The sequence below is a fragment of the Pygoscelis adeliae genome, unplaced genomic scaffold, assembly GCF_000699105.1.
Source record: "Pygoscelis adeliae isolate BGI_AS28 unplaced genomic scaffold, ASM69910v1 Scaffold267, whole genome shotgun sequence".
Classification (NCBI taxonomy): domain Eukaryota; kingdom Metazoa; phylum Chordata; class Aves; order Sphenisciformes; family Spheniscidae; genus Pygoscelis; species Pygoscelis adeliae.
This window is the reverse complement of record NW_008825150.1, coordinates 5550410-5566768: the sequence shown is the minus strand read 5'-3', so window position 1 is coordinate 5566768 and position 16359 is coordinate 5550410. Positions and strand designations below refer to the sequence as shown.

At 35.5% G+C, this 16359-nt stretch overlaps 1 protein-coding gene across 1 annotated transcript in view; it reads left to right on the top strand.

The window, feature by feature from the left end:
• PCLO (piccolo presynaptic cytomatrix protein) overlaps positions 1–16359 on the top strand; it is a 392271-nt gene that overhangs the window by 340652 nt on the left and 35260 nt on the right. The window contains 2 exon segments of the mRNA XM_009328362.1: positions 2780–2921; positions 6463–6530. Coding sequence (XP_009326637.1) covers positions 2780–2921; positions 6463–6530 — 210 coding nt within the window.

The following is a 16359-nucleotide window of genomic DNA, read 5'->3' as shown; positions in this document are numbered from 1 at the left end:
TTCCTATATACCCAGCAGCAGAAGCTTAGAGGTCTAGAATTATCTGTAAAAATATAGATATATAGAAAATGTGGGTGTCTAATGAGTTATGGAGGAGTTGTCTGTATCCAGATTCTTAATTTGTCACAAAACCAGCTGTAAATCTATTTGTGGATTTAATCTCTTGTCGCAAACTGATGCTGTAGTTCATTACTTTCATAGAGCAGACAGGCAAAAAAAGAGAATAACATTGAACTTTAGAATTTTCAAAATCTAGTCATGAATCTAAACTTGGATCCATTATAACCATTCACCAAGAGATCTTATGGAAAAAAAAATCAATATAGAAAAAGATGTAAATGAGTGAAAACAGTAGAGAAACTAAAAATACAGCATACTGAATGGATCAACAGGATACAGCTGTTTCAAAAGAAACAACTACGTTTTGATTATAAATAGACATAGCAAAACTTCTAAACCACTTATAAAGGCTCAATTCAAGCTTTTCTGGCTTGAACTAAGTTCAAGGTTCCTCTTGGTTTTATAAATCCACCAGTAAAGATATAAGAAATTACTTCAGGCACTAGTTTTTACAGCAAAATCAATAAAAATAAGAGCCCAGATGTGAACCACCCTTTCAACCACATATGTTATGATGGAGATGTATGCTACAGTAAGGAAATTCATGCCTAAGGGAAGGACTAAAGACACTTTTTTGTGCTGTCACAATACTGTCTTGGCTTCCATGTGTTTTGCAGATGTGTGGCTTTCCCAATTGTCCTCACCTATGAGGCATTTGTCATGCCATGGCAAAAAAACCCCAACCCAACCTAAAGAAATCCTCAGAATCCCGTACAACAAACATCAGAAGTCATACAGGTCACACAAACACTGTGAGAACTGAGGTTATGGATTAGTTTGGGACAGGCATGAGATAGCCCCAATTCAGGCTGTTGAATACAGAGCAGCTGGCAATAATGCACTATAAAGGAGAGCTTGACCTCTCTTCTCTGAAATCTTGCTCTTGCCCGACATTTCCCAACAGGAGTTCCCTGACATGTCACCATAGTCATAGGAATTCACTCACAGTACCACAAACTGAAAGTGATAGAGCAACCACTACTCACAGCTCCCTGAGCAGGGCAAGTGCTGTGCTCTGGCTGTTTCTGCTGGAAAAACATGGGTGACTTTCCCTCCAGATGAGATACTGAGAGTATCTGTTAATAACACTATGATTTTACAGTTTATTAATTTGTATTAACATCCAAGAAGATAGCCTATAATCAATGTATAAAATCATGAAATAGAGCTGAAGAATATTTTTGTCTGAAAATAATTTAGACTGACAGATTCTTTCTGTGGCTGTAGGCAATAGTGAAACGGAGGAGGATAACGGAGTTTAAAAAAAGAAAGTTATGTGACAGCTCAGTTTAGCAGTGAAGAATCACTTTGCAGAGTAACAGTTCTGTCTTAACTCACAGTTTGGCCCAAGGATTGACGATATATGAATTGCTTCATTCCTCTCTTCCAGTTTCAATTATTAATCCGTTTTTGCATTACGTTTGAGGAGTCACACTCAGCTTCCCAGCTCCACACCAGGCAGCATGCAGCAGTCTTCACCAAAAATATTATTCATTCAGTCAAACATAAATAATATTGGTCGCCAGCTTAAGGCAAGACGCCATTGGGGCTCTGGCTCTTATTTGAAGTAATTTCCATTTAGATATTTGACTAATTTATTGTTTAAAGAAGAACCTCTTTTAACTGCTTGCATTAGTTTCACAGTTCACCAGAATAACATAAAACTTCACTAAGTCTTCACAGAAAAATAACTTTACAAAAAAGTATTTTTTATCTTCAGTATATATGCTCAGTCAGTTGGAATAGATAAAACATGATAATAGTAGATGTAGTAGAGAACATTTAACAAAAAAAATCAAAAAATCTGTATTAATATTCCCAGACAATTGTGTTGTTCAATATGAGAATAGCTATTCTACTGTTCCTGTGTTAATTAATACGTGTAATGTCACTGTGTCCTTTTTTGTTTATACTTCTCAACTTGCTAAAGGCTGAATACTGGAAGATTTGTTCATGTCGTACAATAGTATCCAAAACACAAATAAGGCATCTGATGTAAAAATAACATATGCTGGTGTACATTTTCTACACCAAATGGTCTTAAACAAGATTAGGGCATCTCACATCAAAATATGTGCATTAGCATTCTAGGCATGTAGTAAGAGAGATCCAGATGGATAGAAGCAGTTGAGAAATATAATGCAGTAGCTGTGTTACATCTGAAGAGGGGTGGAGGTCTTCATACAGTCTCTGTGACTATAGATGGTGTACTTCTATTTCCTTTCAGCTTCCTCTCCTTCTCAAAATCACCAAACGCAAAGAATGTTTCATGAGGAATATGAGGAATGCCCACTGGGACTTTCATTATTACAAGATTACCATATGAAATGTTTCAGATGAATAACTGGTTTTCTGTAGCTTTAATCAGAAAAGCAGTGTTAATCAATCTAACCCATTCTTTTTTTCCTTCAGGCTGTTGATTTGAACTATTAACATGACTGGAGAAAAAATATGGTGGTATACTGTTTGGTTTAGAACACCTTATTCTGCGTGAAAATAAACATCATCTGCAAAAGATGATAACGCAATACTGGAATCTAAAGTAAAAAAGTGAAAGCGTTTGCAGCGTATGATTTTCATAAATTACATTTTTTCTTAATGTGGATGGTACTGATGTCTTACAAGTTTTTTTGTAACCCACTGTTCCTGCCCTGTACAGCAAGGTCTACTAATCACCGACCTGCAGAAAGTTCTGTCTCTACTGGCTCGTCAGCCAGTAGTTTTGGCAGTGGATACAGCATGGATAGCGAAGGCAGCAGCAGTGCCACAGGAGAGAATAATCTATTTCCCATCCCAAGAATGTAAGGCTTTTCCTTTAATATACTCTATCCTCTGTGCACTGACTATGTATAGCCCTTTCACTTGCCAGTCGTCTTAAGTAGTTTGCTCCGCAGACTTGAGTTACGCAGTAGAATAGCAGCTAAAGGGGGAGAATTTTTCAGAGCTTGTATTTTTATTCTGCTTTGTTGAACACTGAATTATAAATAACGAACCAAACCTCTGCCTCAACCTCATGAATATATTGCTGTCACACAGGAGAGGTGCAAGTCTCAGCCTTTGATGCAAGTGTGTAGAGGTGGGCTTGGGTTAAGTTTTAAAAGTACAACTTTTGTAGGCCTGAGAACACTTAGTTTAAGTTTTCAGATTGATGTCCTTCTAGAAATAGGTGTTAGTAGTGCAACTGAAATTCAGATTCTGGATATAACCCAACTTTTCCCAAGTTTTTAAGAGTTTGAGTAGAATTTCTCAGAAGTTCTTGGTTGGAAAAAGATTTTTGGGAGGGAGTCACTGTAGGAATTATCAAGCTACGATCAGTGCAATGATCCTATAAAATGATTTAATTTTCAGTCATTTTACCTGGTTAACTACTCCACAGAGAAAAGTTTTGCCAGGATTTTTTTCCCCTCAACTTTGGCAGCATGCACCTTCATTTAGCAATTTCATTTATATTCCTTTACAGGAAAAAGTAATTGCTCCTGATCAGCTTAATGTTTCTGACCTGAATTTTTTATAGATTGACTGTTCTCAAAATATTAGTTGGTGGTCATTGCTCTTTCAGTGTCTGCAATAGTTGTTCCATGTTTTTCTCTGGGACGCAGGTTTTTGCTCTTCCCCTTCAGTCTTGAATTATTAGTCACGAGTCTGATATAATCTTCCTAAAAAAGCTTGAATGAAGAAAAAATTCATTCTCTAGAACTGTGACATTTCTAAGTATTCATCATTTTCTAAAATAAAGCCCAATGGTATTTGTCTACAGCTTATTAGTGGCTAAAAGGAAAATAGACACAAATCTAATATTTTCAGTCTCATTTTCAGAATCTAGGAGGCCAATGTGAGCTCAGGTTGTGGGGTGCCAACCATTTAATCCTCATTGAACTTTTCACTCATGTTGTTCTAAGTTAAAATGAGTTGTACTTCCAGCAAAAAGACAATCTTTAATTGAATTTGACAATCTCAAAAGAAAATTATTTTGCCGTCATTCCTAATGAAAAAAGCAAAGATGCATAAAACCTTTGTGTACAGAAACACAAGATGGAGCTCTCAGTAGAAGTTTTTGGTTCACATATGCTAAATTTGAGTCCAAATAGTATCACTTACTGTGTATTATATAGCAATGTGACAGTATCTACAGTTACGTGGTATTTAGCTGACAGATTCACCAGCCTATTAAACCTGAAATCAGACACACTTCTACTGAAAAGCAGGAAGAAGTCTCCATGGCTTCAGCTTTTCTCTTCTAGTAATTTGTTCCCATGAATTTTACTTAATTAAGTAAAATATATCCAGCCCTCTTATTTTCTGTTAAGAGCTAGAGTATCCTTTTTTATTATGGTATTTTTAAAGTAAATTGTTTCGATGATGATATTAGACAGAGACTTTAAAAGTTATACAGGACATTTACATAGACAAAAAATGCTTTCATTTTCATGTTAGTCTCAAGGCCTTTACATGGCAATGTAATGAAAATGAATGACAAAATTACTGTTTACCATCAGAGACCTTTGGGATCATGCCTAGGGAGAATGTTTTAAAATAGATAACTGTTTTCATTTTAAATTCTGGATTAAAATTCGTATCTATCTGAATATATGTATGATTGAAATTCTAGTCAACATTTGCATTCATACTGGCTTGATAATGACTTCAGGGACTCTGACTTTGCACACTAATTCAGCATATCCATAAGACCACAGCTCACAATTTGGATGTGAATCATTAAGTGAGCTAAATAATTTTATGTGTCTTGGCATATAAAAACATTTTTGGTTATAAGATCCCTGCTTAGATTAAGTTTCTAATCTATCAATAGAAAAAGTATTGGATAGGCCGAGTTTTAAACTCCTTACTCTAGTCCAAATGCTTTTAACCATAGGAACATTTAGTCATGAAGCAAAATAAAAGAATTAAATAGTGACACCATGGGAATTGTTTGATGAGGTAACTAATTAGAATACTTGCCAATATTAAATATTGTTATAACTATCAAGGGAAATTAATTGTTATATACAGTTATACACAGCTGAATATATCTTGCAAAGTCTTTCTATTTGGGAGATTTTTTTGGGGGAGACTCTTATTATCCAGTTGTAATACCCCTGAAAGTTACTTATGATATCAACTATGATAATGACCAGATTCACTATGCCTATGTATTGTGTAACCATCTATACCAGTACAACATCTGTAAAATTATGTTAATTTTGAATGCAAAGGTGAAAAGCAATTGAACAACGTGTAAGGAATCTAACCCTAGGGACAAATAATTCTTGTATCATATTTGTAACACATTTTATAAAACATTACCTCACAGAAGAAGAAAATAATAACTTTCAGTTAAAACTGAATTTAAAATTACTTTAAAAACTGACATTTTATACTAATTTTTTAGTTCATTGTGAACTTGGACAGCTTCTGTTGCTGTTGTGAGACATGAAGCTGGCTCATTGGTAGCAAAGAACAGTGCTGACCCTTTAACCCCAGAGGAATCACATGCATCTGAAGATAATGCCTTATATTCTCTATCACAGCATTTCAGAGTCTTAAGGGAGAAAGATAAATAGAAGCACAAACGTCTCATAGTAGCACACATGGTTTTGAGAGTGATTGTAATCATGCCTTAGAGCTTGCAACAAGTATGTTTAAAGATAGCTTACATTTTACCTAACTTTCATTGCCTAAAAATAGACATCTAGGTTGTAATCCAGGTTCTTTCTACATCCAGTGGAGAAAGATAGGGACCTCCAGAGCATGATCTATTCCACTCACTTTACTTTAAGATTAATGTAAGTCTCAGTACTGAATTGTTTCTTCTACTAAACCTAAACTGTAATGTAAAATCTTTCATTAAAGGAAGATAATGATCACAAATATGCCTTACCTTTGAAGTAACGGTATTGCAGACCAAATACCAATTTTGTGACTCCTTATTACGTGTCTCACTGTTCACCATAACAGGATAAAGTAAGAAGAGAAGCTATGCAGACTGATTGCAGAACCTCAGGCTGATGGGGGGCAGGTAGCAGACAGTACCTGATGGCCCCATTCTATAAGAATGTACAGGCTTAGCAAGATGTGATTGCAGTTGCCTCCAAAAGAGAAAAAAAAAAAAATATTCCTAAGTGGTCTGTCCAAATAGCAATAGAAAAAAACTACTGTCCACTTTATTTTCTTGAAATTAAATTTATATATATATACACACACACACACTTTTTTGGTTTTTAGAAACACCTGTGATGTTTGTCTTTTTGTACAGAACCAAGCCTCACTGGCTTGGGTGTATCATTTTCTTAGATCTCATCTCTTTATGCTCTTATTGACAACTACCACCATATCTTTTAACAGAGGGAAGATGAGCCAGAATGGACAAGAACCAGTAAAGCAGTCGGGAGTAGGATTAACCGATGCAGAAGGTAAAAAGAAATACAAACAACACTACAGTGGTATCCCATGTTTATAGAACCGATATGTTTATCTCTTTTACTTGTTATGCTAAGAAAGATTAGCGTATGCTCTCTTTGTATTGTAGATTAAGATCCTGACTTTCATTTACTCTAAGGGCCCTTTACACAAAGCACTAATGTAATGAGTCTTCAGTTTAAATGAGAACAGTGTCTTACCTGTTTATTTAAAGTAATTAAATACGTAGATTGCAATGAATAATATCTGTCTTTCAACGTTCATTGCTTTTCATAGTATTGGAATAAAAAATATGAAGTATGGGGCTGACTCAATACCCATTAAATCAGAAAAAAAAAAAAATCCAATGGCTGTCAGGCTCTATTTTTATAACATTTCAGAATATTTACTTCATAAAGCAATTATTAATTTTGGTGTCTACATTATACATCAAATTTAAATAAAAATATTAGCTGAACATCAAGCTTGACTGCTGCACTTAGACTATAGTGAATCTGTTATCTGATTGGGAAATCCTGAGTGAATTTTTCCGGTATGAATGTGGTGCTGCCAAAGAAGGAGACACTGAAATATTGGAGCTGGAAAGAGCCTGACAGAACGGCTTTCAAAGTTTCATAAGCGATGTGATTATCTCTTTCATGTGTAATAATGGACAACTGCATGAAAATTAAGAGAGTGTTTTGTATTGAAGGATATGTTAGGAAAATTCCATTTCCCTTTACATATAAGGCATTTTCTTTCAAGTGTATGTTTCTGTTGACCTCAAATATAAAACTTAATTATCATGACCTTCATTTTATTATTTAAATAATACTTTTATCATTTTAATGTATTTCAATGCAGCTGTGGGTTTTAATTAATTCATAAATTGAAATTCATATATACAATGAAGTTAACTTCATGTTAAGTTAAGCCTTAAAAAATCAACATTTTTTCAGGTTTCTGCAATCTGTATACATGGGGAAATAATTGCTGTTGCTATATTTGAGGTAAAAGCGGTCTAATGTTCCACAGATTTAAGAAATCAAATTAGAATTTGAAGGTAGAACTGTAAAACTGGTTTTTTCCAAAGCAAGAATCCTTAACTGTGTGTATGCATTCTACTAAATTTTTCAGTACGTAGTACTCATCATACAAAAATCCAAATTCAGCTGCTTGTCAAATTTCAATTTGTTCAATGGTATTTTAAAGTATTTGAAAAAGAAACTATTTTTTAAAAAAGAAATGGTGGGATGAAAATGGGAAATCAGGAATTTTCCATTTTTACTTTGTCATGATATGTTTTATACAGAATAATAATTGTAAACAAATACCTTTTCATAATTTTGTTCATCATAAATTGCCCCTTATGTAAGGTTTTGGATCATAAATTTCAGAACCTACAAATACAAAACGTTTTAATTTAATGTTTGTTTCATTAAAAACAAACAAACAAACAAACAAATGCAACCAAAAAAACCATCTTTTGAAATATTCTAAAAGATGTGTATGTAGCATTTGGTCACTAAAATGACTTTTCCAGCCAAAAGCATGTTTCTGTTCATCTTCAAAATCTGCAAATAACTCAAGAGCTGCAATTCCCTAATTTTCACTTATGATGCAATTCACCTCTCCTAACTTGAGAACTTTAAGGGTTACAACTCCAAGTCTGATAAAATGAGTGTTTCTTACCAAGTGTTGTTTCTCCCCATTGAGAGAAGCTGGGGTGGCCAGCCTAGTTTTTAGTGTCTGATTTCTAGCTGACTAAGATGGGACAGATCAATCTCAAATGATAAATTAAACTAAAAGCTGGAAAACAACTCAAGAACATTTCAGTTTCAGCATGTAAATACAGTTATCTTGCGGGAAAGTAGTTCAGAATTTAGAGGAACTCAAGACTAACTGAGGATTACTTCAGTATTATAGAATTATTGTAGTATTCTTTTCATAGATGAACAAAAGTGAATGAAAATCTTTAAGTCTTAAAGATCAAATGATATCTTTTTTGTGGTGCACTTATCTGTGTTGTAGACCAGATGAGCTCTGCAATTAACTGGAAGAAAATATTCTTTCCCATTTTTCTTTCATTTGTAGAGAGCTCCCATAGTTGACATTTGTATTCTCATTTGCAAATAAGGATTTGGTGTTATACTTAAAACCTTTTAATACTAGTACTATTTTTACATTTTCAAATATTCTTAATGGATAAGTTCTGTGAAAAGTAGCCTGTGGATTACTCTCTTTAAAACTGTGCAGAATAAATTAAATTGCTTAAACATGTGGCTCTACTGCTACTTGAAATGTTTTAGTCATCCAAGTCATTCACACAGGCCTGGCAAATATGGCAGGGGACTTACACGAACAAGATCTTTAAGACCAGTAGCTGGAGGCAAAGCAAGGTAGGACTCTCAAATGACAATGAAAACTGGTTTTTAGGCAGCTGAAACAAAACTGTAGCAACAGGGTTCGGATTCAGCTCACAGGGTATGACACCAAAATATAGGCATGTACATAAGTGGAATCACCAGGGGAAAATATGCTCCTTTTGTAATTGTTTACCCACTTGAGAAATGTGCTAATGTTTTGTTGGGAATACTTTTTGTGCTCTTGAGATGTATCAGTTAAATTCTAAGTAAATATTTGAAAACAGTACTATTTACTTTGCTGACACAACCAAATGGTCAATATAAATAACTGTGAGTATTGCTATGATAATCTTTGTTTCTCTGAACATATCATCTTGTCATATTCTGTATTTTCATACTACTTAATAATATAAAAGAATTCAGAGTTTTGTTCTTGGACACTGTGTTACAGTTATTTTTATGATATGCATTGTTGCATGCTATCTTACACTGGACGTTCTGCCCTGAGCAGATTAAATACTTCATCTTCTTAAACGTCAGTAAATCTTATGATACATATTGTGATCTTCATTGAGTTATGCAAACCAATTTCTCTATTCCTTTCAGAAAGTGCAATATCTTTTGTTTAAAGATTTCTTATGACATGCTATGGAGTATTACAGACATTACAAACAAAAAAAAAATTGCGTTCCATGTAAGGATTGAAACTAACAATTAAAAACACATGATTAACATCTTGATTCAGTTGTAGATCATGATTGGTCTATCTGCCCTATGAAACTGCTCAGCCAATAGATCCCAGATGGTATTTTCCACCTACCGACTATTTATCCAATTAAGAAATATGTGGGGAAAATTATTTTCATATATTTCAAAAGTGTGAGTTTACTAGGTAATCTCAAACTGCCATTATTTCTAGTAGAAGAGAGATATATAAATAGCATTTTAATTGAAGTAGTTTACTATAAGGAAATTTTGGATCTTCTCATTTTGAAGATGCTACATATATGCAAAATATCATTTCTCTAGGATTACAGACATTGAGGTTCATCTCAAAGAAAGACTCTTTTAGGAAAGATAAACATGTTGGTAAGCATGGCCTGGCTTCACTCATTCAGTGTTTTGGGGGGTGAATGAGTACTCACAATGCTTCTGTCATCCTCTGTTCTTGGCCTCGTTGTCAGGATTTTCAGTCAGAAAATTGTAAACTTTGTATAGGAACAGAGTGGCTCCCCACCCACATCTTCCAAGAGAGTGGGTTTTTTTACTTTTTTTTTTTTAAATTCCCATCCAGCCCATGTCCTGAATACCAAAAACTTCTCTACACAGTTCTGCCATGGCTCAGACACTCACTTTCTGACATTTCCTGTGGTCCTTTGAGCATCATCCTTTGAGCGTGGTAAAATGAAATCCTGTAAGTAAGAAACTCCCGGCCTGTATAAATGACTGAACCTGGACAGAAAATTGCAGAATATTCTAGTAAAGCCTTTGCAGACGTATTTCCACACCCAAACAGACGGACTAGATTTGTACTATTTCAAAATCTGATGATGCACACATACTTACTGAACTTCTGTAAGATGATATACTAGTGATATTGTTTAACACTCATTGTTTACATAACCTTCAATGAACTCTTCCAGGGTTTTCCTTTTTTGCATGCTATGTATTTGCCCAAGTTACAGATTAAAAAAAAAAACAACAAACAAGCTCTGTGATAACATCATGCTTTAACAGGCAAATTTTACAATACTGTGATTTTTATTTCATCTATTCAGAGTAATCTAAGCTAAAAAACACCCTTTTTTTTTTCTTAATCTTTGAGCTTTGTGGTTCATCAGCCTGGATTATAAACTAAGAAATTCAGTTTTAACAGTTTCATCACTTCATATTTCATTAATTAAGACAATCTAATCTTTATTTGTGAGAAAAATGGTTGTAATACCACAAAAGCCTTAAAACAGGCTAGGAGGTCATTCTAATAACAGTTTGGAGGAAAGGTGCATGACCTCTGTAAGTAAGTGACTGGCAATCCTTTGACTTGTAAATTTTCCTTTATAGCTTTCTGAATAATCCTGGTAAAATTTTCATCCATCATGTCTGCACGGAATAGACCCTGGAGCAAATTATCTTGCAAACTGTATCACGCTTTCTCTTGTAGGGATGCCCAGGAGTAGTATGTGGATTAGCTCTCTCAAGTAAAATAAGGCATGAAACAAACTGACAGCACATGCGCAGCTAAGCATTGCCACATTCTTCAAAGTAATTAAAACTCAGGAAAAAAAATCATTCTCCTTTTACTTGCTGTTTAGTTAGGCTAGAGTAACTCTGTTTAAGCCAAAGGACTCACTGTGGTATGACTGACTAAGGGCTTGAGATGTTGCTTAAATCAACTTGCTGCATCTCCACACTTTAAAAATTTAGCATTTTGATTTTTTTTTTAACTCCAATGGTTGAAATATCAGAACTATAATATTAGTCCTTATGAGGATGTTCAGAGAGAAATGGTTTTAATTTTGGACCTTCAACCAGAAAGTTATAAGAGGAGAAAAAAGACAGATGAAGGAAATTATTATGCACTAATCATGTTACAGTTACTGAGATTTGCAAATGCTTTTGCCTATGCACAAATCTACTTCGATGTCTTGGTTGGCCAGGCTGAAAATATGGGTTTTACTGCAGATGAGAAACTTTTCTTGCAGTTATCTGTATCATTTCACAAAAAAAGAAGACAGTGAGATCAGATTAAAATATGATGCTTAATATTCATGAAGGAGGTTATAATTAGAATTTAACTTCTTGCTGGATTAAAATTAAGGTGAATTTTATTGCCCTTGCACAATTCATTGTTTTGAATGAAAACACTGAGACTGGGAACAATGTAGGACAGAGATCAGTTAAATATTAAATTTATGCAACTTTGGGATCATCTGAGACTTTCCTTCTTTCATAATCAAGTCTAATTTACATCTTTGTATCTGTTAGAAGGTAACTTCTGTGAAACACAACCTCATCTTAGGTCATGTAACATGAATATCAGAAAGACATATCTAGCCGTTTTTCCCTCACAAGCATTTTTCTCTTTAACTGTTCTTAAATATAAAAATAATTTAGAAAGGAAGCAAGCATTACAACATTTATAGACACTTCTCCCACAAAGGTGCATAAGGGATACCAGATGATAAAACATCCAACCACTTGTTTTAAATGTTTGGAATAAGTTCTTTGATGTTTAATGGAGAAGCACTGTAATTTAGGAATGAAAATGCAAAAAATGTGATAAAGAGACTCTAAGATGGATGTTCTGGGTTTGGACAAGAGGGATTTACATTAATTCATGGGAGGAAGCAGATTTTCTGGTGGTTTAATGCCAAAATTAGTGAAATTCCCATTTTGGGGAAGTTCTGAGAGGCTCACGCTGGAGGATCTCCGTCTCAGAAGGAGAGAGGTGACGGTGCCCCTCTGCCACCTCAGCAGCCCTTGGATACCAGAGGGCTTACAGGACAAAAGTCAACCCTGCTGTAAAATATGCAATCACCAGTTATTGTCCTGATAGCAGCCAGTTACAGGCAGCAAATGGTTTCTGGTGTGCCTCCAGAGCCAGGCAGCACTGCATTTTGGGACTACATCCCCCCTTTCTGTGGGGACTGGTATACCACCACTTTAGGCCAGAGTTACAAAGTAAATAAGCACCTGTATTATGTGCTATAACTTCCCCCTGCAGATATCTAAGTCTCCTCATGGACTGTATGATGAGTCTAAATACTCTAGGTATTATAAATATATCCTTAACTTCCTTTGGTATGAAGGAAATTCTCTACTAATCTCTAACAATTGATTTCTAATGATTAAGTCAACTGCTTTTGTTGCTTTTCTCGGTCAGTAATCAGAAAAATTATAGTAGATTACTTCTTCCAGAAGGCTTAACTACAGAATAGAATAAAACACAACCTGCAAAATGAGTAAAGTGGGAGGGAGTTTAGACAGAGCTCATATTTGTTACTATTAGTCAAAGATGGGTGATGAGTTAATTGAGAGCAGCCCTGCAGAGAAGGACTTGGGGATGCTGGTGGATGGGAAATTGGACATGAGCTGGAAATGTGCACTCACAGCCCAGAAGGCCAATCGTATCCTGGGCTGCATCACAAGAAGCGTGGAGCAGGTCGAGGGAGGTGATTCTGCCCCTCTACTCTGCTCTGGTGAGACCCCACCTGGAGTACTGCGTCCAGCTATGGAGCCCTCAGCATAAGAAAGACATGGACCTGTTGGAGCAGATCCAGAGGAGAGCCATGAAAACAATCAGGGGGCCTCTCCTGTGAAGAAAGGCTGAGAGAGTTGGGGTTGTTCAGCCTGGAGAAGAGAACACTCCAGGGAGACCTTATTGCAGCCTTTCAGTACTTAAAGGGGGCTTATAAGAAAGAGAGAGACTTTTTAGTAGGGCCTGTTGCAATAGGACAAGGGACAATGGTTTTAAACTGAAAGAGAGTAGATTTAGATTGGACATAATGAAGAAATGTTTTATGATAAGGCTGGTGGGACACTGGAACAGGTTGCCCAGAGAAGTTGCAGATGCCTCGTCCCTGGAAGAGTGCAAGGTCAGGTTGGATGGGGCTTTGAGTAGCCTGATCTAGTGAAAGATGTTCCTGCCCATGGCAGGGGTGTTGGACTAGATGATCTTTAAAGGTCCCTTTCAACCCAAATCATTCCATGATTCTATGATATGAAAGAGATGACAATGATTATTGAAGCATTCAACACACAAATCACAAATAGTCCTGTACTGTGTGAGTGGTATTCTGGGAACAGTCGCTCATTCAGGCAAAGGTATTTTGCAGTTATAGAAGTAGAAACACTTTTATCCTTCGACAGTGGTTTCTTCTGTACCTTTGACTAGGAGCTTCAGGCACACACGTCACTCACTTCGCCCAGTGTGTTGTCTTGAACAGATACAGTCAGTGACTCTGTGCCAGGAAAATTACACTTTCTTTTCAGTTTCTTACCTTTGTATTGAGCTTCAGTTACTGAAGCAACATCAGAATGTCAAATGTATTGTATTGGGTAGTAAGAGTCTGAGAACTGTTATTTCTGAGGAAAACTGAAAGTATCATTATATATCATACAACTGCTCACTTCTATGTTTATGTCAGGAAGTGAATGAATAGACAGATGATTTGTGAATCCACATGCTCAAGGTTACTAGCAAGTAGTCTTGCTACTTGCATTCCATACAAGGAATGGTAGTCTCCAATCAACCTACAAATCATACACTAACATGGATTTATTTTTCTTAAATTTAGTTAAATTGAACTGTCTTCCAGAATTCCTATCTCCTACAACATAATCCCCAATTCATAGCACACTAGCAGTATATAGGTCAGCAATAAATGATCAAGTCAGAACCTGTCACTTTCACAATAGCAGAGAATTTATGTTATTTTGGAAGAGTTCCATGTTTCTGCACCAAGGCTCAATCCAATTCTTTTCAAGGCCTTTTTAGACTGGTACCACAGGGAGCACCATCTCTTTTGTTCTTGCACACATGGCAAATACTATCTGCTGTTTGCTGCCTTCCCAATAACTCAAATATCTCAGGAGTAGTGAACCTTTAACCCTAACATATACTAAAATGTAGGAGAACCTGAAAAAACAGTCTGGACTTTCAAGTATTTTTCTAGAATCAATAGTACTGACTAAGTATGAGACTGTTGACTTGATTGTAAAGGATATTGAACCATGGATTTAAAGAGAAATCCTGCCAATCTGAAATGTTACCAACACTGACTTGAACAGTGGTTGAACTGCATTTTTTCTTTTTGAGTTCATGTCCAGTAGTACACAGCAAAAGAAATCATTTCACATTCTCAGTGTCTTTCCTAAAAAGCAATATAAGCCTGGTGATCTCTTTTTAAAAATCCGTTTTTAGCAGCTGTAATATCTGCTTTTATAGTCTTATTGCCATTCTGATTTACATGTAGATGAGTTCAGTTTGTGAAATAAAATATTACCGAGTAAAATGTGATCCTTGCCCAGGAAGAGATCTAAATGAAAGAATAAGGTATTGCAAGACTTCTCTACTATCTCTATAAATAAAATTTAAAATTCAACCTGGCATTGTTTAAACTGTCTTTAATATAAAATCACGACCTTGCTTTCTGCCATCAGGTTCTACCATCTAGTACTCTTGACAACATAAGATTAATTAATGCCACCAAAATTTAAAGCAGAAAATACCAGCAAGGATGATTTCTCGCATGGGTAGCTGCTTCAGTACAGAGGAAAAAAGGGACACAATGGAATAGAAAATAAGTAACGAAAGCACTTGCAGCTAGCTTGTCGTGTGTTGATCCCCTCATAGTGCATCTCCTTTATTTTTGGGAATGCAAATTTTAATTTCAAAAATTGAAAAGATCAGATATGCTTTCTGTCACAAGGGATCCTTAAGCAATGAATCAGGCTTATGCACTGACAGTAGTCCTTATCCTCTCTCTCTCTTTTTTGTTTTTTTAAAGCTATCTATAATATTTTATACATGCTCTCTCAAGCTAGGAATGGCCATACTACTAATATCTAAATACCACACTAATTTGAAGAAGTGATTCAAGATAAACAGCAGTATTGTAAACCTAAGAATTATCAGCTTCCTCTCTAAACTCTGGGAAACATTTCTTTTATCTATCCCTGATTGGCCCAGCACTCTAATTTGCCCACCTGGCTCTCCAGTAATAATTGGAGCAATTAGTTCTGCCTTCCTGAGGTATTCGCCAGTATAATCCAGCTGGTTTTCCTAAAAAGAAGCAGAAAGAATTTAAATAAGAATAAAGACTGCAGGCAGAGATAGAAACATAGCAGAAAAAAGGACAAGATGATCTTCTATATTCTTCTATCCACATCACAGACAACATTGCTTTACATAGTTACAAATCATCCTGTTCCTGAATTGTTATTATAAAGTGTCATTAAAAGAGAAGCAGATAATCCAGGGAGCCTGACTGTGATTAACTAGTGGCTGGCCAACAACTTGGGCCACTCTTGTATGAACTGGGACTAAATGGCTGTTAGCCATTAAATCCTGTGGCAAGAAAATTCTAAAAAACTTGATTTTTTTTTTAAGTTTTCATTTAAAAAAGTCTGCTTTTCCCATGAGATCTGTAGAAAATTAACAAATATTAAGAAGACAAACAAGCAAAAAGAAAAACAGAAAAACCTGAAAGCACATGTATTTCATCTTGAAACCAAAATATCACCCTTTGATATGATGCTTTATTAATCACCTGGAAAGATAATTTTCTTGCCTAATGTTCTTAGTCACTTTTATTGGCCTAGCTCTTAAACACATTTCCACTAACATAAAGCTGGTCGGGACGTTCCAGAGGTTTCTTCTAGTGACTCCTTGGGGATGTAATGGACTCAGAGTGTTTGGGTTGGGAATCAGGGTGCTAGTAACTCCATCAAAAATCTGACAAAGCTACATGGTTTC